Below are 26,992 nucleotides of genomic sequence, written 5' to 3'. Positions count from 1 at the left end.
CTTTCATAAAAATACGGGATCCATACGGATTATCGCAAATTATTGCAAAAAAATTTTCAAATACAAGTGAAGTTACCAATAACAGCCAAAAAAAAATGTCAAAAGCAAGTGAAAAATGCTAATTCTGCTAATTCCAGTCAAAAGTTTTTTCCCTAAGGCAAGTAAGGTAGCCAATTGCCACAAAAAATTGTCAAATGCAAGTAAAGTTACCAATGGCAGCCAAAAAAATGCAACAAATCCAAATGAAGTGCCCAATTACAGCCAAAAAAGTTTGCCTAAGGCAAGTAAGGTTGTCAATTATCAAAAAAAAATTGTGAAATGCAAGGGAAGAATGCCGATTACAGCCCAGAAAAATTTCAATGCCATATGAAGTTGCCAATTACAGCCCAGAAAAATTTCAATGCCATATGAAGTTGCCAATTACGGCAAAAAAATTATCTGAGGTAAGTCAGGTTGCCAACTACAGCCAAAAAATTGTCTGAGGCAAGTAAGGTTGTCAATTACTGCCAATTATTGCCAATTACAGCCAATATATATATATATATATATATATATATATATATATATATAAATTATGCTCATTAATTACAAAAATTATGCCTTTGACAATATTATTGGCTGTAATTGGCAACCTTACTTGCCTCAGACAATTTTTATATATATATATATGTATATATATATATATATGTGTATATAACAATCTAACAATTCTAACAATCCAACTAGGCATTGTTGAAAATGGGGGGGGGGAGCAGAATGGGAAGTTTTAGGAAAATATTGGGGACATAAAAATTACGAGAATATCCCGTAAAATACGGGCCATATGGCCACGCTTTATATACAGGCTTCTGACACGCCAGTGGCAGAAATACCGCATATCTGCCCCGCGGACTGAAGGTTGTGCACTCCCCTGATCTACATAATCACCTGGTTTCCACGTTGAGTCTTGGGCTTCCTCGGGGTGATGGGCGGTCTCTTTGGGTGCGCTACTGTCCGACACCAAGTCCGTCTGAGTAGATATGTTCAGCTGCTGTTGTTGTTGCTGCTGCTTCTGTTCGGCTGGGGACACGAAAGCGCTGTTCTCTTCCTTGGTGATGTTCATGTAAAAACAAATGTCTGATGATTTCAGAATGTAGTTTGGCCCCGGATTTAGCAGAACTGGCCACGTGGCCCCCATTTCCGTCTTCACTCCGACGAGTGCTACGCCGTACCTGTTTACGGTATAACAACAATACTTATTAAGATCTTAATTTGTAAGTGGATTTTTACAGTCAAAATATTTTATAAATAAAATTGATCTCTGCGCCCGTGGGCTTGGTAACTCCCGACTTGTACGCAAGGGCTGATTTCCCCATCGGCAAATGGGCATTTGCACAAGGTTTCATAACTTTAGGGCCAAAAAATTTGAGTAATATACAGAGTGAATAGTAATAGTAATTTGCATAATAATAGTAATGGTGCATGCAATTTGAGTAATTTACAGAGTGCATTGTCTTTTAATCCTGGAATAACTCGCTAAACATTTATCCTATAAGCATGCTTAGAAAAAGTACAGTCAAGTGCCTATACTTGGGACAGTTTTGAACTTCGCCATAAAAAATCAACCCCTCAAATGGAACATTAAAATTAAAAAAAAAATAAATACCCACATTCTGAATGGCGTCTAGGCGCTTTGTACTGATAATTTGCTAATATTTGGTGTACATTCAGAACTAAAAAAGTAAAATGGCGTTTGTCCCAAGTTAGACCCAGGACGTTATAGTATTATTCTCTTGGGACAGTATAGTATTTGTACTTTAAATCTCATGTTTAAGTGCCTTAGTTTTAACTCATGACCTGTTAAATCTTTTCAGAAAGAAGTCCTAATGCAGTACCAGACTGAAAACAGTTCAAAAATAATTTCATTCATAAAAAAATAACGTCGCAACGTTATGACAAAATCACAGGGTATGGTTTTAAGGTGAGAAAACATCAAACATCACAGCAAACATTCAAAAAAAGAAACAAATGAACTTAAGAAGTAAAAAACGTAAAGAAAAACGTGAAAAACGTTAATGTGTTGCAACTTTGGTGGTAACACAACTAATGTGTATGGCGACTTTGGCTGACACGAGCGAACAAAGAATAAAACATTGAAATGTTTGAAAAGCTAGAAAAGACAAGAGAGTCTAGAAATTCCCAACAGCCGCTAAGAGGTTTCGCAATTCCCTTTACCTCATTTAGTGAAACTTCATCAATGTCATCGACATCAGAAAAGGAGAACACACATCTGTTTCACCCATGTAAGTTCTCATAAAACGGATTGTGAACAGCTGCTCGTCAAAACTAGCATCTTGACCATTCCTGTGTAATTAATAACATAGGACAGTGTCCCAAGTTTAGACAAACTTGACTTTTTTTCTACTCAAGCCTGGCTGTAACTAGCAATAATGGAGATGAAAAAGATAAAAAAAGATTGAACCAGCATTTTTTATAGGGAAAACTTTACCTAACATTGCCCTAACTTATGAAATCCCATATGTAACGGTAACTGTGGTGTAAACAAACCTTAGCAGTTCATTAAAGACACTTATCGAGGATGAAAAAGGAAACGGATTTTCAAGGAAACGTTAAAAACTTTCTCAACCAAAAAGCGCTCTACACTACAGAAACTGTCATGAAATGCTAACGCAACAACAAACAAACAAACGTGATGGCCTGCTCGAAACGTAATCTGCAACAACCGTCCGGGCTTCTAACATATTAAAACAAAAAGCTTCAAATAGTCCGAAATAATGTAGACCTCACATACGCCATTCGTATTACAGCATGGTTATTAAAATAAAATAAAAAAACCATATTTTTATTTGGTCATCCTGTCCCGTAAAACCCATCTAGGAAAGTTCTTGTCCAGTCTCTTGTGAGCCCAACAAAAAAAACTTACAATTCAAAATTTTAATAACCATACATTCCCTTGCAATATGAATGATGTATCTGAGATTTACACGTCATTTTGAATGCTTTTTTCTCAATTGGAAGTATGCTTCTAGGATTACTGCTACGCCGCTATGGTGGTCGAGTGGCCATAGTGCCGGACTCGCATCGCGAGGACCCGGGTTCGAGTCCCACCGTCACCATAGGGGTGGTCGGCTGAAGTTGGTTTTCTGTGGTTCCCAACTTCATGGCGCGAATGCGAGCCGATCTCCCCTTTAAAAAGTCTCGCCACAGAGAGCAACAGACCTACAAAGAGCACAAATGTAATTCAATCATAACACATAACTCACTTCCCTTCTGAAATATAGATGGCAGCACTGAAAAATCAAACACAACACTACATATGCACTCCGACTGTTAGGTTACACCTAACCTCCGGCACAACTCACTAGGTAGTAAATCGCCCATAAATGGTGATAGACCTGAGTTGTGCTCGGTTTGAAAGAAAGAAAGGATTACTGGTTCACTAGTTATTCCTGGATAAAGGGAACTCTCCTATGTATATTAACTGTTCAACCAAAAAAATTTTTATTCTACTCTCAGGTGCCCTGCTTTTGTGGGTTCTAAGGTAGTTCTACGGGGTTCTAAAGTAGTCACAACTTTTCCCCACTATATATATTTCACAATATATATATATCTTTCTTTTCGGATCTAATTACCTGCCATGATTGACCTTTTATTTGATTTTCACCCGTCATCCCCATAGAATATCCCAGGGCCACAAGGCGGCCATAAATCTCCAGGTTGAGAATCACTGCCCTTGAACATACTATAAGTGTCCAAAAGGGGGTTCTGCAAGAGCTTTCCAGGGGTTTTGTGTTATCAAAAGTTGACGATTACGACATTCGACGCCTATTTCCAATGTTAGCGGCCGCACTATTCCCGTTATGAGCAACCTTGCCGCGTATTGGGCCAGACTGGACACAAATGTGGCCTCGGCTTTAGTTAGCACATTGATTACTCACTTTCTGTGCGAGTGAAAGGAAGCGTAGGTGAATGGCTTCCCTTCGTATTCCCCGAAGAACCTGCTGTCTCCTAATCGGATGTGGTAGATTTCGTTGCCGGAACATTTGCCGTATATTCGATGCCATTCCTCTCCCGACATCTGGCCTTCCCTGGAACACACACACAAAAAAAACAACGATACTGATCAATAACCACCGTCTATCGACAAGTACCAGCGTTAATAAATCCCAAAGATAAATACATACGAGAAATGACACTTACTGCCCCCTGGAAGTGTGAAGAAGCAGCGTGACCAGCGTCGATGCACCTGGGCAGAGGCAATTATTGGCTAACAGAGCGTACTTGAACTCGTCTTCGCATACGACGTGCTCTGAAATTGATCAGAATAGTAACAACGTAAATATTTGGGTAGTGTTACTCTCTTATATATGCTTACTCAATGTTCTCCTATAAACATGGCCTTTCGCAAGAGGGTGGTTGACAGGACTCTGGGCACATGAAGGCCTTACATACGCCCCAGGCCAGAATTTTCATCTCTTAGTTATTGTGTAAAACAGTTTCTTCAACTGCTGGACCGCGGACCGGTGCATATCCGTGGTACTATCCTGCTGTTAAACAAAATATTTCGTCCAATCCATACAGACACTACATAATTTTGGATTGAATTAATTAAATTGGATTAATGATACTTTATTTTGTGAAGAACTGTTAGTTTGTATAATGTCACGTCGTAAACAGTCATAAAGATTATCTATAGTATGGATTGAATTTTTATATGTTCCCCCCCAAACTTGTAGTCCATATAAAATATGTGGGAACACCCATGCAAAAAACACTTCTTTTAAACTTTGGCTATCATCTCACATTTGTGATCTCACATATGATGATTTATTGCATGGATGTCTTTTTCCAAATTTTTTATCAGTTCTTCAGTTGTTTCAGCGGAGGAAACCAGAATTGTATCATCTGCGAATGAAACAAGTTGACCGGAAATATTGATATTATGAATTTCGTTAATGTAAATAGAAAAAAGTATTGGGTCCAGGACCGATCCCTGAGGTACGCCTGTATCTATTGCCCTTACCTGACTTATCGCATTGCCTACTTTAACGGTCTGTTTCCTATTTGTTATAAAAGATCTGAACCAATCGAGCGAGAGCCCTCTTACTCCAATATTTTTTAGTTTTTCCAATAACATATCCTAGTTTACTATATCAAACGCTTTGCTGATATCTATAAATACAGCTGCTACTTTTTTATTATTATTTATTTTATTTTGTATATAGTCCATTAATTTAATCATAGCCATTTCAGTATTCCTTTTTTCCCTGAAACCAAATTGATGATGTGAGTAGTAGGCAATGGCGTGTATTATAAGTATTAAGTTGTCGTTTTACCCATTTCTCTAATAATTTCGACATAATAGGTAAAATCGAAATTGGTCTGTAATTGTTCATGTCATCTTTATTACCTTTCTTGTATAAAGGCGTAACAATCGACTTTTTTAGTTCATTATAAAATGTTCCAGTATCTAAAGATTCATTAATCAGATGGGTTATTAGTGATGGGTGGTGACGATAGATAATTTTAATCATTGTTGGTGTCAGACCATCACTTCCTGCCGGCTTATTAATATTAATTGAGTTAACCAAGCTTTCAGTTTGTGGCAAGTCAATTTCGTGAAGAACAATTGAATTGAGTTGAGAACTTTCGTTGTTTGCAAAGTTATTTATTTGATTGTTTACCTCAGTATCCCTCACTCGATTTATAAAATTATCATTAAAATCGTTAGCTAGTTTATTTTGATCATCACAATTGGGTAATTTCATAATTTTTTTGTTGTTTACAAAATGGTTTATAAATTTCCAGTGTCTTCTTTTATTTGATCCCAAATTGATAAACTTTTCCCTAAAATAATTATCTTTCTGTTTGTTGATTGCTTTCTTTAAATTAGTATTACAAATACAAATACAAATACAACGCCACAACAGGCAAATTGCCCAACGAGGTGGCTGACTTAAGAACATCATGGATCCCCGAGCCCCTACCTACTACTGCTACACCACACATGCACCCCCCCCGGAACCCCCCAACGAATCGGTACATGCGGGAATGTGCGTGTACGTGTAGTGCAACCTGACGTAAAGTTTTGTTTCTGTGTAATGCTTGTTATGTGTAGTGCTGTCATCTGCCCCCAGTTTTACTAACTATGAGTGAAGTGTAATGAAGTATATTATATTGTTTATATTTGGTTTCATAATCATGTCTGAATGGATTTTAACGATGCTTCATATATAGTTTTTCCTTAATATTTACCATTTTAATTAGGTCATCCGTCATCCATTCATTAAGCTTTACCCTATTTCTATCTTTAACATATTTTTTTTTTATAAATAAGCTTGAATTCAATCTAAGGATGTCAATAAAATGTATATAAGCCTGATTTGTATCGGTTTCATGGAAAACCCGCGTGAAATCAACACCCCTAATAAATCGTTCAAATAATTCATAATTTATCCAAGTTTTTTTCTATATGATTTGAATTGTTATCGCTATTATATGGTGAACATTTTCTTATGTAACCAATTAGTAGATGATGATCAGTAATTCCCGCATCATATACGCCCATTTTACAGTGAAAATTATTTTTTAGTGAACGGTAAAAAACATGGTCAACATCAGTTGACCATGGTTTAAGAGGCCGTGCAATAAATTAAGCATAATGAAAAATTGTATCTCAGTCTCATCTATCGGTGACTTTTGGAACTATGGTTTTAAATTTTTAAGAAATAAATTTGAAGAGTTTTCTTGTTAGAAATATTATTACAAAAAAAGGGACGATAGAGTGCATTGGCATGTAATATATGAAGCAGATTATGCAAATTATGCTGCCGGCATTTAATGAAAAATGTACGTACGGATGTATATTAGTCTAATTTATCAATGCCAGCGCTCTGATTTGACCCTTGAAAGGCCTTCTACATGCAGTGACAAACAAATAAAACAATTTACGTAAATTCCCCAAGCCTAGAAGAGTAGAGTTGGTCCAGTCCTGGCCTGGCAACAGTAGAGGGCTCACTAGAGCTACTAAGCCGAGAGAGGGAGCACCTGGGCTGGCCACAGCGACACGAAGGGCTAATCCGAGCCACCAAGCCGAGAAGAATAGACTCGGTCCAGGAACTGGCCTCGCCACGGTGAACAACGAAGGGCTCACTAAGCTACAAAGCGATGGACTCGAAACCTTTTTTGCTATGGTATTTGTAAATTTTTCTTTAATTGCTATTGTAAATTTTTGCTATTTGTAGAATTTTTTTTTAATGTGTTTTATTGTCGCGCATGTGATATACATTGCAATTTAAATATATACATAATAAAGCACCAGACACCGCCCAGCCCCTCATCCGGGGCAATTTCTAAAATTGGCAACTGTAGAGGTCTGGGTGGTGCCAAAGCCTCCTAGATACTACTTCTAGGAGGCTGTGGTGGTGCAAACGGTATGAAATGAAATGTGTCGCAACTCCATCTAGCGGTCAGCTTTGGGACTAATTTTTCCCCTCATAATGTCCTTAGAATTTTTAGTCCATTTCGGAAAATCTTAGGAAAACGGCATTATGTAGAAAAACACTCACCAGCAAAGGCTACGTGCACTTTGTTCTCAGGACGGAATATTTGCACATATTGAGGAACTCCTGGAGCAAAATCTCTCACGGCCCAAGATCTCAAGATCGTGTGTTCATCCTTGTTGTGCGCAGAAAAAAAAACAAGTCAAAATAAATACACACAATATAGTACACAAAGTAACACGTTTCTATTGATCGAGAGTTAGAATTTGTGGCGTCCGAAAAATTCGCCTCCGACATTTCCTCCCCAGGACTCTTCACCCCCCCTAGCCCCTAGCATATTTCGCCCCCGGACGGAACCTGAGTGAGTGAGTAACCGTATGAGTAACCGAATGAGTGAGCGACTGTATTAGTGAACGTATCAGTGGTCGCATGAGTAACCAGGTGAGTGGGTGAGTGACCGTATATGTGACCAACTGAGTGAGGGAGTAACAAAGTGGGTGAGTGACTGTATTAGTGAGCGTATCAGTGGTCGCATGAATGACCATATGGGTGACCAACTGAGTGGATGAGCGACCGTATGAGTAGGTGAAGGTATCAGCGATCGCATGAGGCGTATGAGTGATCAACTGAGTGGATGAGCGACCGTATGAATGACCAAGTGAGTGAGTTAGCTGGTGAACGAGTCTTTCATATAGGTGGTAATCACTTAATTGCTCCCTCACCCATTCATTTGGTCCCATCAGAAACTAAACGTCCTGGGGGGCAAAATATCAGAGGCGAAAATATCGGAGGCTAAGTTTCTGTAATCCATAATTTGGGAAGCCAAGGCTAACTTGAAACATGCGCTGTATATGCAGCGTCTTATCATAATATCCATAAAATAAGGACGACTTATTTCATGCCCGCCTTAGTACGCGAAGAAGCCCAACCCATTCTTGCCATTTTCTGTTTGGATATAGATTCCACGGATAAATCTCATTTCTCATCTAATCTTCATCACCCGTAACTCGAGTGCCTCCATCAGCGGACATGTTGTCACACTCTTAGGACCCCCCCCCCCCTTAATCATCTATATCAGATTGGGAGTTTCACGCTGACTGGACCTGATATTATTTTCCCGAGTCTTCATTTCCAGATCCATCCTGAAATAATAATGGAAATGTCACCTTTCCTCCGGTATAATATTTATCTTCCTCATCATCGGATAAGAGTCCGAGGCTTTCGTCAGGTCTGATGAGCATCACCAAATGTGATGCATTTATATACGCATACTTTTTCCCTCCCAACTTATTTTTGTAATGACTTTCCCATATTATGATGAAAAAATAGAGGGAGAGGGAGGCCATGGACAAGGACTGTTTCGACATCATCGAGACAAAAAACACAACCCTGTATCTGGGCTCGTCATTGCCGTAATAAGAGGGTTTTAAAGTTTTGAGATATCTCGTTATTGCCGAAATATATGTGCAAAACATCAAGTTATACGAGATATCTCGCTAATGCCGCTGAGAGGGTTTTAAGCCGTCTTTATTTATGCAGTGAAACCTCTCGACAACGGACACCCATGGGACCAAAATTTTTGTCCGCTAATGGGGGAGATACGATATACACTAGAACCTCGTTTATACGAATTTTACATTTATACGACGTTTTGCTTCAGTCGCGATTGGTTCGTATATGTTACTGTGTGTAAAAAGTGATACACCGGTGGTTATTATATACATGCATACTCATCAATCGTCTCGATAAAGAAAGTTTGAGGAAATTTAACTACATTTGTCACTTTTACTGGTGATTATGCATAATTCCCAAATAAAGTTGGATAGTCTGATAAATATAGAAAAGAAAAATTATAACCTTTCTTCCTTAAACCAATTAATTATTTTTACCCGTACACATGGTACGCGCACTTCACATATTTTGCAATAAAAATTAAATTAAAATAGATGTGAAGAAGAAATAAACGTTCATAATAACATTATCAGTTATGTTGGCTTTATCCATATGTATCTACACGTGCAAACAAAACCAACATTACTATTCGGAATCAGCATCCTGGACCGTAGCTATGTTCAGTTAATCAAGTAATTAATTGATTTATTATCATATTTACCAACGCGAGCTTGGGATTATACATAATCACCGTTCAATATGGTAAATTCTCGATTATGAAAAAAAAAATTAGTTTGCCTGATTTTACTGTCCGTCACTGGGAGTGTCCGCTAACGGGGAGTGAAATGCATTAAAGCCCTATTCCAGCAGGACCGGGAATTAGAAAAGTGTCCACTAATGGGAAGTGATCGCTAACCAGGAGTGTCCGTTAAAGGAGGTTCCACTATACCCAGATGTATTTCTGTAAATTCCTAATTGTTAGATTCTTTGCAATGCCGTAATTATTGCAGCAAAACCAACATTGAAAGACAGTTCCATGTTGCACTAGGAACCCGTTTGTGATTCTCTCAACTAAACGCTATGACGAATGGAAATTGATCTACCTAAAACAGTGATAAGCAAACATTTCAGGAACGGGCCGAGAAAAAAGTTTGGCGGTCCGAACATAATTCCGACATTTATTCATAACTGAAATATTTATGCTTAGAAGTGAAGCGACGGGATGTGTTTTAAGAAGTGTCTAGTCTCACAGACGGCTACTTTTTGACACTATCCTCGCACATGCGCATTTACAAGGATTGTTTCTGAGATGTGTCTAGTCCGTAACCCTCTCAGCTTTCGAGGTAGTAGTTTTCAATTATTGTCAATTTTTTTTTCGGCGTAAAATGTCCGACATTCGATATTCAACATTTTCCCGTATTATAAGAAAAAATGTCGTTATATAAGGTTTCCCCCTCTTTTATTCGTAATTTTTTTTACTTTTGTTTTATATCCAACCACGCCACAAGATTTTTATTTCTTTCTGGCAATTTTTCATGAATATTTCACCCATGAGTAGGTTGGCCATATTTGACCGAGGAAAATACGGGTCGTCGTTGATTCCCACCACAAATGTTGATTCCACTAAGAAATTGCTATTTATGTCTCGAATTTCTAAAAAAAAAATGCCAATAAGCGAGAAATAAAAGACTACTGCAAATCGTAGTGAATTGTATTTGTATTTCACGAGAAAATGGTGAATATGGCAAATATTTGAGATGAATATTAATAATAGTCATAATTAGCGTAATTTAAAGATATAAGTAGTAACATTTATTTTTATTCACGATTTAAACCAAGTTAAGGTATCCGACTCTACCTTGTTTGCCACTTTCCTATAAAGTAGCACTGGAGTGAACTTAATGGCATTTTTCGATAGAAAGTGTCCGAAAATGGTGAAAACAATAAGAAATTTCGGACTATACCTATGTCACTTTCCATAAAAAAAGTAATTTTTATGTCACATTTTAAGCAAAATTCGTGTAATGTTTGAAATTCAGTTGCAAAAAATTCTATGAATGAAATGAGTTTTGTTATATTTCACAGCACATATAGTAGCCAGTGATTATTCAGGTTATGGATTAAAATTTAAAGGATTTTATGCTCATAAGTTACACCCAAATCTGTTGATGTACGTGTGAATTTTTTTAAATGTCATTTAACATATGTATAAAACACTGTAGTTAGACAAATACATGTGATAGACCTTAGATTTTGGTTCATAACCTTGAGAATATGTGGCAATATATCATAATAAAATTTTGTAATGATCCAATCTATGATACAATCGATAGATTTTTTTGAACCCCTGTTTGAAACTCAAGTAAAATGTCAAAAATAGCATTCTTCGTGATAGTTTTTATTTACGGATTACTTGTATGCAAAAACGCAACACTGAAGTTGGCGTAACTCCGGTTCTAAGCGTCATGTAGACAAAACAAGGCCTGTTTTGGAATCACAAGAAATGATGCTTCCATAAAAATGGAGGGAAAAAAAGAAGATATTTTCTTGCAAAATGGCATTTTAAACGTAGCCGGATACCTTAACAGGATCAAGGAAACTTCATTAAAAAAACAGGAGGTTAACGGGATGGCCAAAGGTACATGAGAATACGGGTCATATGGTCACTCTATCTATAAAAAAACCATGGTTGGAATTTTAGGATCTCTTAAATCACATTCAAACTCACCGCGGCAGATCTGTCGGCATAATTTCGAGCTGCCAAAATGAAACAGGCTTCTGCGGCGTTCATCCTGAAAAAATAAATTGCATACTCGTATATATGTGTATTACGCCAAAATATGTGTAACGTACATCAGTTTAAATCAATACACTAATTTGAGGGTAACATCAAGATGACTAACCTCGCCCTCGCCAGGTCGTTATCCTTCAGAGCTGACCCCTGTATGTATATGACTCTTTGCGCCCACATTGGAATTTGCAGGATCATTTTCATGGTAGCGTCCAGCTCACAGGGTGACAAAAGAACCACATAGAAATCCTGAATACACAGACACACACAAAAAAAGTATTCTCATATCATTTTTGATATTTTATTCATCAGTGTTTAATAATTTCGTACTACATTTACCGCATGTGATTGCGGGAAATGGACACTTTGCTAACATGTGGTATGATTTCTGAAAGTTTTCCAGTTCATTGACAGCTTCGAAGTCGGATACCTATCGGTGACTTTAGATAAGAACACAAGAAAGCGTAGTTGAAATATTTATGAATATTGTACACCCACGCTGAGTTGGCCTCTGGCTACGTCATGAAACGTCACGATGGGCGATTCCACTCATCTTCTTTCGGTAAGAAGGTCACAGGGAAAAGGGGCAGGTTGGTATTTTCCGTTGGCGTCTTTTGCGCTATTTTAGCTAGTTTTCCTCCCATTTCCCCCACCTTGAAAAATGAACCCTCCCTTCACGCGTCAAGGTCAGAGGCCAACTCAGTATGGGTATACGATACTAGTACAGCACTTTGGCGCGAATCGGGCTTATAGTCGCCATTTCCACCGTACCTCCAGTTTTATTCGACTTTAGCTGCTGCAAGCTCATTTCGAAGCACGCCAAAACAGTGCTGAAGACGCCGAACGAGAACGTTCCGACGCGTAGTCGCTAAACTGTTCTTAAGATCGTTTTACACAGTGGAGCCTCCTATAACAGACACTCTCTGTTAGAAGACACCTTCCGTTAATGGAAACTTTTGAAAGCAGTAGAAGAAAGGCTTCATTGTATTTCGCAATATATTAACGGAAACTCTCCGTTAGAGCACAAACTTTTGGTCCATCGGCTATTGAGAGGTTCTTCCGTATCTTAAAGAAATCAAAATGAATAAAAATACGTACCTGCAGTAGGGGATGTGCGTAAAACTCGTTTAAGAAATCCATGACGGTGTCGGACCTGAGAGTTGTGCTGCAGACCACGACGTGCCTTTCGTTTTGGGCCCTGTGCCTGCTGTAAGCGAAACCGAGCTTCTGCCTTTCCATCCATGTGAATACTAGTTGTTCGAACTGGAAAATATTTTGAAGTAAAAATCATGCGACTGCCGGTCCACAAATAAATTTCAAAAAATAAATACAAATACGAAATCAGGAACCACAACAGGCAAATTGCCCAACAACGCGGCTGGAAAAGGTAAAAAAAGACTAAATTAACAAAAGTAAAATTCAACTAAATATGTTTTTATTTCTGTTTTTGCCCCGTCAGTCGGTCCGCTAATTATTCCTCTTATTTAATTATTTTTCACCGATCTGCAAATTATTTCTCCTATTCATTTATTTTTTGCCAATTCGCGAACTATTCCTCTTATTTAATTATCTTTCGCTGGTCCGCAAATTATTTCTCCTATTTATTTTTTGCCGGTAAGAAAATTATTCCTCTCATTTAATTTTTTGCCGATCCGCAAACTATTCCTGTTGTTTAATTATCTTTTTTCAGTCCTCAAATAATTTCCCCTACTTATTTATTTTTTACCGATATCTGAAAATTATTCTTCCTACTTGACTTTTCTACCGGTTCGTAAATTATCCCTCATATTTATTTATTGATTGCAGATTCGCAAATTATTTCTCTCATTTTTACCGGTAGGTGAAATCGTTCAACTATTTTCACTGATTCGCAAACATAAAAAGGTTGGAGAGCACTGGTTAAGGCAGTATGTATTGTACTGTATTGAATGTGGTTTCGAAAACTCAATGGCACAACCGCAAAATATAACAAGAAATATATAGTTTTGTCAAAAAAATGTATTTTTCTTCGACTGTAGAGGGCTCTCTCGGTTCGGCTTTGCAAGTTTTTGTCGCTACGCAGAGAAAAAAAAATAGGCCTGGTAAGCTTGCCTGGTATGGGATTGCTGCACATGAGCATAGCACGAAATCTAAGCGTATTACTTAAAGTACTTTGACCAACAGTACTTTGCCTTTGCAGCTCTTTTTAAGATTTTTTTTTTTGATTTTTAGTATAAGAGATTATTGATTTATGATTCCCTACAGAGAGCAGACACACCTACAACATGATATATCACTTGTATAACAACTTAGGAAAGCTATGAATAAGATAGGCTAATAATATAGATAAGCTATAGAAAATCATGAATAGCAGGAAAATACAGTGTAGCGTCACGCCTGAGTATGGTATCACTATTTTTTCAATGTCTTCATATACATTATGCATAATCAACTATGGTATTTCATTCACTAAATACCATTCCATGACCTGGTTGTTGAATTTTTTTGTCTACCTTGCTTATATTTCAAGGCAACACTAAGAAGTTCAGAAATTTTCCACCAGGTGGCGTTCAAACTTTCCTTATCATTTGGCGCGTACACGTATTGCAATACCCCCACGTTACTTTCGTGATTCTATCTGTAATATTTGAGGAGTTATTCAAGATTATGTGAAATTTCCAATGTTCTTTAGTTTGCTCAAATTTTATCCTTTTTTGCTCCCGGGCATCCCAAAAGGATTCTTAGAGGTTGAAAATGATTGTAAGAGGCTGCGCATGTAATTGTTCTTCAAGTGGTCATAACTTTTGAATGGATGAAGATAGAGCGATGGAAGAAGTGTCTAGGTGTACTGAACTGGACATGCGCTACACGATGACAACAACCAAAACGCCACCTGGTGGAAAATTCTTGAACTTTTTTATTTTGTCGTGACAAATCAACGAGTTTTAAACAAAATTACAGCTCAAATTTGTGAAACTGTATTTAATGAGATGATAATATATAAAACGCTTACTCAGAATGTGTACACTGACTGTTAAAATTTTCAACATTTAAAACCATCTAGGCTACTACTACTACTACTTTCAAGCACCGATTTCTCGAAAATTTTTCTTCGAACGTTGGAACGAATGTCTTTCAGTATACAATCCAGAGAAGCGAATTTGACCTTTTTTCACTTTTTGACTGTAAATTACATGGAATTTTCGATTTTCAAGCTTCTTCAAACAATAATTTTGAAGAGGTAATACTACTACAACTGAATTAAAGCGAATAGTTTTCCATATGTAACTTTAACTTTAAAATGCTCTGTAGAATTTCGCTTTTTTTGGACATTCTCCAAACCTCTTACCGTTCAAGAGCGAGATAGCTCAGCCTAGAGTAGATGGCAGAAATACATTCGAGCTTCCTCTCTCTTCTTTCCCTCATCTAGAAGCTTTATTCAGATTTTCCAATAAGTGACCATATATTTCTTTTGAATTTTCGTATTTATTTCTTTCAAAAAATTTCGATTACAAAAAATTACAATACTTTTTTTGTTATATTTTACATCATTAAATCAATGTGTTTTTACATTTTTTAAAGAAAATCCGGTGATAATTAGGGTGACCATACGTCACGTATTTCCCGGGACAGTCCCGGTTTTCTTTATTTTTTCTGGTTGTCCCGACTTTTTGGCAAAAGTGTCCTGGTTTTTCCCGTTTCTTACATGACGCCTACTTGGATTTTTATTCTTCATTGACGTCAAAAATTGAAATTATTTTTCAACTCATAAATTATATTATGATAATTACAACTATAAATAAGAACATTAATCTCCCACTTTTGTCTTGTTGAACGTTTTATTTCGTGGAATTCAATTTAACCCACTGCAATTTTCATAAACGCTCCGTTTCCCGCCATTGCGATTTTTCCGCAATTCCAGCAATATTTGGCAACTTTGTGCATTTTTGGCGTTGTTCTTAGCGATAATTGGCGATGTCCCGTATTTGGAATCCCAATTTCCCGTATTTCTCTCGAGGAAATACGGTCAGCCTAGTGATAATATTTTTTGGAAATACAAAATATTGATTCTGCCATCTAGTATTTCAAGTTACATGCCCCGACAGGACGTGAATTTTTGCAGATTTTTCCAGCCTTGAATTTCACGCCTTGGTCGTACCATATTTGATATTATTTCTAATTTGACAACGGACTAGCCAGTTTCTAATTCACAGAAATTATTCTATTATACATCCCCTCATGCAAAGACAAGCAGAGAAAACCAGGAAAACAAAAATTTCGAGAGTGAAAAACGTTTTTATCTACTCGCACAAGGAAGTTCTAATGTTACTTTCTTTTCTCAAATCGACACATACACTTGGCAAGCGAAAGAAAACAGTGCGTTTCGTATTTCTTCCATAGAACTCTAATAGAAAACATCGGACTAAGTCACAGGTGTGGTACTTAAGGTCACTAAGACATTCACTTAGTGCACCGAAGAATATTCAGAGGAACCGCGAGTTCAGTGACGCGCATTTCATAGCTGAGTGTCAGAATCGTCGTCACTCTAATAAATCGTTACTCTAGTTAAGTCGTCGTTTTACTTCGGCCTCGTCTAGCTTTCATAGATGTCAATGTTTCTAAATCTTCGTTTACTCGTCGCTAATTTCAGTTAAGTCGTCTGTATGGAAAAATTTAAGAGAGAGGAATATATTATTTCTATGTCTCTATTTAAAGAAAGAGAGCTTGATAATAACGAAAGTTGCGAAAGTCAGTTTTCCAATTAAAAAACAAAAGTTGTTGAAACGTTAGGAACTGTTTGAGCTGGACCAGATTTTTACATGCCCTCCCCACTAATTTGGGGCTTAACTTAAACAAAATATCTTCGTTGAAGAACCAGATATTTTCCCCAAGTTGAGGCTTTCTGATGGACGCTTTTTCCCGTCCAGTGACCTCCCAAGTCAAAAGTGAGCCCTGTATTTGAGATTACCTTGTAGTTGTATCGCGAACTATTGATGAAGAATACAAATCGCTGAAATTAAATAACATGCATGGCATATGTAAAATTAATATGCAATACATGTAGTCCTGTTGTAGAGAAAAGCTAACTATTCCAACAGTTGTTCTGATTAATCTAAATTAAAAATAACTGCTATACGATTTTTACCAGTTTTTTATATATTTGTGTTATTTATTTATTATTAAATTTATCATAAGTGTACCAGTGTATTTTCCATAATAAGTTAAATGCTAAAAACTCAAAAAAGTTCAAAATTTCCAATTTTTTTTTAAATCTATAAATTTTAATATACTGTGCTTTTAATTCATATTTTAATAAATTTTATATTACTTTTAATTCCGGCGATTTTCACAATATCGCACAATGAAGCCGATGGCCCGTCGCTTAAGTCGTAACTCCGCTTAAGCCGTCATAATTTTTCTGTGCTGTGAGTGACGACTTACCGTGGCTTTACTGTACTTCCTTTCTCTTGCACTCAGCTACAACTTCCATTTGTGGAAGATAGATGGAGCCCAAGCTTAACTTTCTCCGTCCAACTATCCTTCATGCGCAGAAAGTGACCGTGTTGGGACAAAAAAACAATCGAATAATCATCTCCGCATCGAGATGCAAACTATTTCTGAATCGCACCACAAACATCAATGAGCAACGAATATTCGTGGATCGATATTACTCTTCCATCCTGGGGTCTTTTGTCTCGGGGATGAGCGAGCATGTGCGAGGGATAACGTCTCTTGCTGTTGTTTAAACGTCATCCATCAGCATCTGTTTTGAAAGTTTAATGCTCATCCAACAGGGGCTTAAGCTCCGATCCCTACGACGAGAGGAATTTTTCTTACCGGGGACAACTTATCTCCTTCAGCACGAAGCTTTGTCCCGTGAATTATATATTACGTTGACAACGTTGTCACCAACACCGGTGATACACCGTGAAGGTATTTTCTTCAGAAAAACTAAAAAATTGATCGATCTTCTAGGAAATGAGATTTATTTTCATTCCGTCATATTTTTTCATTTTAAATCAATCGATTATTTTTTTCTATAAATTTGATACTTTGAAATATCCTATCGATCCTTCATGATATGATTCACTCTAGCTCAAGGATCACAAACGCATGGCCCGCGGACCAAATCTGGCCCTTGGAGCTTTTCGCCGTGGCCCGCTGACCACATTTCTAGGAAACCGATAAAAAACATTGAAAGACGATTAAGAAAATAATTTCCCTGATGATTCATAAGTAACTATATTGAAGATTCGCATTGACACTGTGTATCTAATACATTACCAAGGTAATCTTAACAAGTTGATGGGGGCTATCCCAAACACTTTTTTGGGGGCCCGTAATTTTACTATTTCTAGGGGCAGAAGTCAGCATCCAAAAAGACATGTATAGTTTTGACATTTACATTTATGCTAGGAAATCCCTTGATGAAAAAAATAATTCCAAAATTATTGAAAGAAATAATTTCAGAATCATGTAAAGAAGTTTCAGAATTGATGGCAGAAATAATTGATAAAAAATAATAATTTCAGAATTGGTGAAATAGATGATTTCATTATAAACGAACTCTTAAACTATTTGGGCTTCCTTTTTTGTTTTCCAACTCGGGGCCATGCTGTCCAATCCATTATGGCGCCACTGAGCTACTTCAAGTTCTTGAAAATCTGGATTGTCTTACAATTATAAATACCGCAGTATGACTTGGTGTGGAGGCCCGCGGGCTCCATGAGAAATTTGAATTTAGCCCGCAATGTCCGAAAGGTTGAATGCCCTGCTCTAGTTGTTCGACTGATCACAGAAACAGCTTCGGATCGTTTTCGATTGATTTTTTGAACAGGTTCAGTAGCTTTTATGTGGTAACATCGAAATGTAAATTTAACAAGAGGTACGGGGGGTAAAATATTTTCATCGTGTTTTGCGAAATTAGAATAAGGTGTTTGCAAGGGCAGATTGTGATTGGGACTATGTTGCTAGAAAATGACATCAGCATGAGATTAGGTGTTTGCAGGAAGGTGTCCTGGATAGCGAGAAGGTTAGACGCCATTTTCACTCTCACAACTTCAGCTTGGTCAGCTTCTTTTATCAGCACCGATCGTGGCCTTTGAACCGAACCAAATCTTGACTTTTTTCAATGACGAAGAAACTCAGTTCGATGGAACTAAGGTGACTGGATAGGGGATTATTCTAGTGGCTATAGATGGAACTAAACTAGAAGTGCTCCTGGATTATTTTGTCTCATTATGAGCATGTGCGAGTAATAACATATTTCATGTAGAAAGACGTCACTCTCCCCCTTTTAATACAACAGATTTGGAAAACTGGCTGAATGAAGAGATATCGGTGCTTCAAGGAACGAAAATTCATCTCATTTGCGAATGTTGCCGAATTCCATTGCACGGAGACATTCAGCATATGCATACGCTCCAAGGAGTTCTATCTGTCTTCATAGTTCCGTTGGTAGAGCACTCATCCGGCAAACGAGAGACCGAGGTTCATGTCCCCGTGAGGGCAGAGATGAATTTTCCTTCCCGAAGCACCGATTCTCTTCATTTAGCCAGTTTTCCAAATCTGTTGGTTAACGTCATCCATCAGCATCGGTTTTGAAAGTTTAATGCTCATCCAACAGGGGCTTAAGAGGTTCGGTGCACGCAAATTTTCCAAAAAACACATTTTTCTCAATTTTTAAATACTATGAAATTTTCTGCGTCTAACTTCGTTTAAGTCTTTGTTCTACCTGTAGTAAAAATATTTTTAAAGTATTTTTACATTAACTGCTGGCAGGCATTACACATGCTAAAGTTTTTCATTAAAATGCGTTTTTTCTCAAAACTATGTTTATTGTTAGATAAGGGACATTTTTTCGAACACCGCTCATTCAAATGCCATGAAACATTCTGTGTCTCTCAACACTGTAGTGTTACACACTTCAACACGAGGATTTTTTATTAAAATTATTTTAAAATATTGTATGGCACAAAATATGGGCAAATTTCGATGATTTTTGAAAAAGTTGCATGTTGTCGGAGTTAAATTTCGATAAAAAAAACAACCAAGAATTAAAATCCTAAAAGCTCGTGTTAAGCTACGATCCCAGTGACGAGAGGAATTTTTCTTACGGGAAACAACTTGTTTTCTTCAGTTAGAATGCTAATTCAACGTAAAAATTAAAAGATTAATAGATTTCTAAATTAACACATTCGATCGATCGGTCTTAAGAAACTCAGTCAACAACATCCCAATTGATACGCAGCGTCAGATTTCTGCAAGTTCAGTTAGAAATAATCGAGACGAGTTTTTTTTATATGTAACATGCGTCGGTCGGGGGTTCTCTCTGAATATATAACTACTTTACCACACACACACCAACTCCTGTCACATATCGCCACCATTGGAATTAGGTGGGGAAAACAAGGCGCCATCTATCGGTGGTCGCTTCAGGCTCGGATTGTAAAGAACTTACTTCTGATGTCCTATTACCTGGATTCGAACCTTGACGGCAATCTTCATAGTGAACAATTTTTGTCATATTAAAATATTACTAATTGCAGCCTAACAACGTTGCATCGTTGCTTTTGAGTGTTAATTTTTTTTTTTGTTTGAAAATGAACAATTGAGTCCCCCCAATTGGGAACCGCTGCTCTAGATTATAGGATGTTGTAATGTACGCACCTGAGTTGGCAAGACGATGAGAGCGACGCATATCATGACGACCATGAAAAGCTGCGAAGGCCAGTTGTCTGGTTTGAGGTCGCCGTATCCGACCGTCGAAAAAGTCACCACGACGAAGTACAAGCTGCCGAAAAGGTCGACGTGCTCTTCTCCGGCTCTTTGGAAATGTTGGAAGCCACATACACTGACGAGACAAAAATTTATAAGCATCGTTTTCAATGACGGAGCATTCTTGGGAATTACAATAGAAATAAAAACGGAAAATTTTCTAACCTGGTGAAGATGAGACACAGCAAAGTCGCCGAAAGTATCATCAAACGATGCGAGAGAGCCGATTGCGATCTCTGCATCGCTCGGTGAAGATCGTGCTGGAAAAAAAAAACATCGATATTTTTGAGGATCACATTTTCGAAAAGGCGACATTCCTGCTGAATTTACAGTAGAAGTAAAAAAAGTAAATACAGCAGAAGTTTACAAAAAAGTAGAAAATAGCCCAACAGGTAGAAAAGCATGTAAGAATGGTAGAATATTTAAATATACTATGTTTCTTGATCACGATTCGAGAGTTACCCACATTTGAATTTTTGAAATGTGGCGTGTTTGCCTTGGTGTGCCATGCAGTACTTGACATAGCAACACTAACACAAAAAAGCAGTCAACTATAGCCATATATCGACTTACAAACATATGTTCCAGAGCGAACTTTGCGAGCCAGCAATTTAGAAAACTTGGAATGAACAAATTCCGCAATGGCGGCCAAAACAGCTGAAAATTAAATAAAAATTACACATTAACAAATATTTCATTACAATTATAATAACCATAAATAGTTATTAAAATATGAAATATTTAACACTTACCGTCGTTATGAATGGTACATTATTTACAATTTCCAGTATAAAATTAAACGAAAGGATTTGATGCCATATATTGCCCTGAAAACACACATTCGTATTATAATTATAGTATAATTATCTGAATTATCTGATACATATCGAAAATATAAAATCATAATTAAAGGTGATATAATTCTTAGAGGAAACTCACCTTATATCCTAAATAAACTAAAAGTATAGCCTCCGAGAAGCTCGTCACTGACAGCACCATCTAAATAATGATCATAAAGTGGAATTAACATATAACTATAAGCATTCAATAATTATCGGTTCATTTGGTTATTGAATTAGTATGATAATTTCTACAGCTCTTACTTGTATAGCCCAAAGTAAAATCGGCCTGTCGACCCACAACACGGCATTCCTGAAAATCATCAATATTTTTGGTATTAGTATTTACTATATTATAATATCATTCTTAATGTAATGCCATGTTTTGAATGTTTGGGGAGGGGGAAAGGATTTCACCTGACGTGTGGCAGTGTTTGAGAAATGTCTAAAAGAATTCACGTATTTCTCGTTCAGATGTCGAAGATGATTCACGAAATTAAGCGTCACCCACAGATATCGTGCTAGAGTAGTAGATAGTCGTGGAAGGTCGTGGGACGCACGATGTCTTGCAGATGTGCAAGACAGTTCATGAATTCACTGATATGCCATGACAGGGATAGTTATGTTGTCTGTGGATGTCAAGGATGGTTCACGAAATTCAGCGTCATCCACAGATATGAAGTGACTAAAGTTGATTTGCGTGGAAGACAGTTCATGAAATTCAATGTCACCCCTTGATACGCCATGACAAGGATGGTCATGGGACACTTGATGTTTGTAAATGTCAAAGATAGTTCGCGAAATTCATAATCACCTTTTCTTTTGATATGCCGTGATCAGAGCATGTATGCCATGGAACGTCATGAGACACTTGATGTCTGAGGATGTCAGAAATGGTTCATGGAAATTCAGCTTCAACTAAGGATATGCCATGATAAGGCATGTGTGTGTGTGCCGTGGAAGGTTAATGGACACTTGATGTCACGTAGATGTGAAAGATGGTTCATGAAATTCAGAACTGAACCACTCATATGACATGACAAGGATGGTCACGGGAGACTTTATGTCTGCAGATGTCACAAATGGTTCATGAAATTCAGCCTAAACTATTAACATGGCATAACAAAGGCATGTATGTCGAGAATGGTCATGCGATGCTTGATGTTTATGGATATAAACATCAAGCATCTTAAAATATTAAAGATAGTTCACGAAATTTGGTCTGTTCCAATAGCATGGCGTGACAAGGTACGTCGTAGAACGCTCGATGTCTGGAGGTGTCAAAAATGGCTCATGATATTCGGCCTCACTCACGGATATGACGTGGAAAGGGCGTATATGTCGTGGAAGATCATTTGATGCTTCATGTTTGTAAATCTCAAAGGTGGTTCATAAAATTTAGCGTCACCCTCTGAAATGCCACGAAAATGTTGGTCATGAGACGCTTGATGTTTGCAGATTTCAAAGGTGGTTCATGAAATTCAGTGTCACCAACTCATATGCCGTGACCAGAGCGCGTAAGCCACGTACGGTCATGGCACGCTTGATATCGTGCGGATGTCAAAGATGGTCAATGAAATTCAGCCTGCCCAAGGGCTTGCACGTCGAGAATGGTCATGTTATGTTTGATTTCAACGATGGATCGTGGAATTCAGCCTATCCCATTGACATGACCTGAACAAAGCATGTATGTCCTGAATGGTCAAGTGAACGTTGGAGTTTGCAGATGTCAAAGATACACCACAAACAACAAATCTCGCGACCTCAGAGTTGTTTGTAATTCACCCTTCAGATGCCTCCGAACATGCGAGAAACGACATGGAGATGACCAAGTATTCAAAAAATTACTCAAGTCAATGAATTTAAATATATTTCATGCTGGAATTTTAGCAATTTTACGATATATATACTTGAAATTACACGCGAAATAAATTTTAGATAAAAACTCGATTTCAAACATGAAATTCGTATTGGTCTGTATTGCCATACATGAAATAATATATAATACTAATTCCACTTATAATAGTATCATTCCACTTAAGTGTGTACACACCGAGCATAATTTCATCAAGGTGTTATAAATAAATAGCCTGATTTCCCGCCCCCCCCCCTGTTCCGATCTATGCTTTCGGGCAATTTACCGGTCATTCACTCGTGGTCATGCATTTACCTCGTCATTCATGAGCGGTTATTCGATCTCCCGAATACCATAGTGTACTGCCGTGGACCTTTTTTTCTTTTTTGGTGTCACGAGGGCACGGCACGTACGACAAGTTCACAGTACGTCGTTATCGTGAAAATGCAAATGTGGTAAATACTAGCGGCGGACGATCTTTCTGTAAGTGACGTAAATTCAAAAAAAAAAATAATAACGAATGTGTATATAAATAAGAAAATTTACCAATTTATTAAATACGTCGTGGATCTTCTCTGAGAAAAATTGACGTCGATCGAATAAATAGAAACGTTTTCAGCTTTGCAGCCGTAACTGAAACACAGAGATAATGGTTACACATTGAATATTTATCCATAATTATATAGAGTCGAATCCCGCTATAACGAACGCCAAGAGACCGGAGGAATCACTTCGTTAAAACGAAATTTCGTTATAAAGGAATACCAGGTCTTTGTATTGTTCCCATATAAACCAACCTACGAGGATTGGAAAAGTGTTCTTTGAAAAACGAGATTTTCGCTATAATGGTATTCGTTAAAACGGGATTCGACTGTATATAAAAAAAATATAGCAACCCAATAAGAGCAATAAAAAACAGTAATTATTATAAAATAAAGGAAGAATTCCAGGTTATCTAGCATTGTCCCTATGTAAACTTATTTGGGGGATTGAAAAAGTGTTCGTTAAAACGAGATTTTCGCTATAACGGTGTTCGTTAAAACGAGATTTTCGCTATAACGGTATTCGTTAAAACGGGATTCGACTGTATACAGGGTTAGCAGCAAACAGCAAACATTGTATTGGCGAACCGTTGATCCTAGAGGTATACCTCCAATTAGAAAAAATTTACAAATAACGTGTAGTACTCAGATATGTCGTTCATGTTTCAAGGGGTTGTATAGTTATTAAAATCAAATAATTAACTTATTTTATACAGTCCCAGTATGCCCCCAAAACTCAATGAAAAAGGTTCTGCACTGTCTCGCTCAATGCCAACAAGACAAATTCCCACTCAAGTGCAATACTCACTGAGATATTCGAATTCGAAAAACGGAGGAAAGTTTGGTGAAAATTTTCCCGCTGTTTTTTCTTTTTACAAATCTTTTCGTTTTTCGAATTCGAATATCTCAGTGATTATTGCACTTCAAAACATGGATTTTTTTTGTTGATATCAGGAGAGACAGAACAACAACTTTCTGATTAGGTTTTGGGGCACATGGGGGCTGTATAAAAATTTGATATTTTTTTCATTTTAATGACTACTTTACTACTGCTAAATCCGACATGCACCTCGTCTATATTCCTCTGCGGAACGTCTAACGAATTGGTACATTGGTATAATGAACTTCCCGTGAAGTTTGTTTCTGTGTGATGCTTGCTAAGTGTCGTGCTGCCATCTGCAATCATTTTTTTCCAAACTCTATGAGTTTTTTCTCAACTCACAGTGAGTGAAGTGCAATGAATGAATAATTATACCGTTGTGTAGGCATGTTGCTCTCTGCGGCGAAACTTTTTAACGGGGAGATCTCGGCTCGCATTCACGTCTCGAAGGATCACTATACAACATGAATGGCATTGACATATCTGAGTACTGCACGTTATTTGGAAACTTTTTCTAGCGTACCTCTGGGATCAACGGTTGGCAGCCAGTAAAATGCCGTACCCCCGATTGCTATGCACCCTGTATATGACTATTTACAGCTACTCCCCGACTAAAAAGCAAATTCGGCGATATTTTGCAAAAAATATGCTTTACCAGGAATTCCTCTCCCCTTTCTGCTTCGGATCTCAAACGAGAATTTGTAGCCGATTGGGGGCGATTTCGACTTATGAATGATCCGACTTACAAACGATGCTTGAAACGGATCTTGTTCGTAAGTCGGGGAGTGGCTCTGTACTAACTATATACGTATTAATATTATACTTCGAGATGTGTTCTCATGAAGTATGGTAATTTTGAGAAATGGAAAAACCTTTTTCTGATAATGTTCTAAACCAGTGTAGGTACTTCAAACTTCTTCTACTAGTAACTACCGGCGAGATCAAGTAAACAGTTTCGCGGACCTCCATAAACGGGAGAAATAATTTACGAAAAAAGGGATTACAGGAGAATTTTCTCTAACCTTATAATTTCTTATGTTTTATCACGTGAGAGAAACATAATCGAGTTGAGAATATCTGCTGCCACCTATCGCATAAAACCAAAACCACGTACTGATCTTGTAAAATTGGTTGTTATTATTTTAAACTGGTGTGCATAAGAATAAACAACATATAGCAATATAGAGTGGTCCCCGGCCGGGAGTTTCCTGTGTACACGGCCCGTGAACAAGCCATGTGGATGGATAGCAATATATGGTATATTTTTTCATTTTTTTGTTGTACAGTAATGAAAATTTTGTGCACCGTGATACTGGTTACTACGTCATACACTTATTACAATACTCAGCCTCGTGCGCAATGTGTGAGGAGGCAATTGTTACACATTGCAGCTTATCGCCAAACACCAGGTTTAGGGGCCGTTCAAGTATTACGTCATCATCGATGGGGGGAGGGGTTTAGATAATGCTAACGTCACCAACCATCTTTTATGTAAATATGAAATATTTTTAATGGCATCTTACTCGGTTCGCCAAAAACGAAAAAAATCTTTCGATAGTTTGTGGGCACTTGAAGTAACATCCCTCCTATTGATAAGTGCCCTACAAAGCCACTTTAGTGATCTCAATGTTTCGCGGATCCAAGTGATCTGGAAATGTGTCCGGGCCGCTTAAGCGCTCTGGAACTGTGGCACGCATCACTTAAATAATCTGAGAATGTGCTGCGGGTAATTTTGAGTGATATAGAACCGCAGTGGGGGCCAGTTAAGTGCTCTAAACCTACGTCACTCAAGGGATCTCTAAATGTGTCACGGATCGCTTAAGTGGTCTGGAAATGTGTCTCGGGTCATTTAAGTGATCTGAAAATATGCCACGGGCCGCTTAAATGTTCTGGAATTGTACCACGGGACACTTAAGCGATCTGTAAATGTGCCGCTTGGTTCATTTTTACAAAATTAGGTTTGAAGAGGGCAGGTCGCATCAAGTAACTCCGAGGGGGGTGTGGGTCGCAATGAATTTATTAAAGTTAAATTTTGAGTTCATAGCCTTCAAATAACATTGAAATTAACAGAAATTGATTAAAATAACATATAAAGGTATTTTCTTCCGGAATTTCAATTTAAAAAAATAAATTTTTGATCGTGGTAAAGGGGCACGAGAGAGCCCCCCCCCCCCCCGTGTATGTCTCTGATCCCACCAATAATCATTAGGTTTCAGAGGGGAAGAGCTGATGACGAAATTTTGCTAACAAGGGGGGGGGGGGAGGTGGTCAAAAATGGCTAAAAATTTGCTTACGTAATACTTGAACGGCCCCTTATTAACGATTTCGCTTTTATTTTGTCATGACGGCTCGTGCAATGATACATGATAACATGACACAGAATGGGGAAAACTCTGTAGAAACTTTAAAAATAAATAAAAACCGGAAAAATAAA

The 26,992-nt window shown here is 37.6% G+C and overlaps 1 protein-coding gene across 1 annotated transcript in view; it reads right to left on the bottom strand.

The window, feature by feature from the left end:
* Positions 1–26,992, bottom strand: part of LOC149068907 (potassium channel subfamily T member 2-like) — a 149,472-nt gene that overhangs the window by 31,886 nt on the left and 90,594 nt on the right. Inside the window, exons 4-17 of the mRNA XM_089250496.1 lie at positions 23,683–23,769; positions 21,546–21,594; positions 21,382–21,441; positions 21,195–21,269; positions 21,016–21,099; positions 20,608–20,702; positions 20,335–20,518; positions 12,784–12,948; positions 11,798–11,934; positions 11,623–11,686; positions 7,569–7,677; positions 4,201–4,309; positions 3,939–4,088; positions 928–1,211 (exon numbers count right to left, since the gene is read on the bottom strand). Of these exons, the coding sequence (XP_089106622.1) occupies positions 928–1,211; positions 3,939–4,088; positions 4,201–4,309; positions 7,569–7,677; positions 11,623–11,686; positions 11,798–11,934; positions 12,784–12,948; positions 20,335–20,518; positions 20,608–20,702; positions 21,016–21,099; positions 21,195–21,269; positions 21,382–21,441; positions 21,546–21,594; positions 23,683–23,769 (1,652 nt within the window). The remainder of the gene's footprint in view (positions 1–927; positions 1,212–3,938; positions 4,089–4,200; positions 4,310–7,568; positions 7,678–11,622; positions 11,687–11,797; positions 11,935–12,783; positions 12,949–20,334; positions 20,519–20,607; positions 20,703–21,015; positions 21,100–21,194; positions 21,270–21,381; positions 21,442–21,545; positions 21,595–23,682; positions 23,770–26,992) is intronic.

The sequence above is a fragment of the Pholcus phalangioides genome, unplaced genomic scaffold (assembly GCF_987345545.1).
Source record: "Pholcus phalangioides strain wild (caught in Gottingen) unplaced genomic scaffold, Ppha-v1.0 ptg000024l_1, whole genome shotgun sequence".
NCBI lineage: Eukaryota > Metazoa > Arthropoda > Arachnida > Araneae > Pholcidae > Pholcus > Pholcus phalangioides.
Note: the sequence above shows the minus strand (reverse complement) of the source record. Positions and strands in the feature narration are given on the sequence as shown.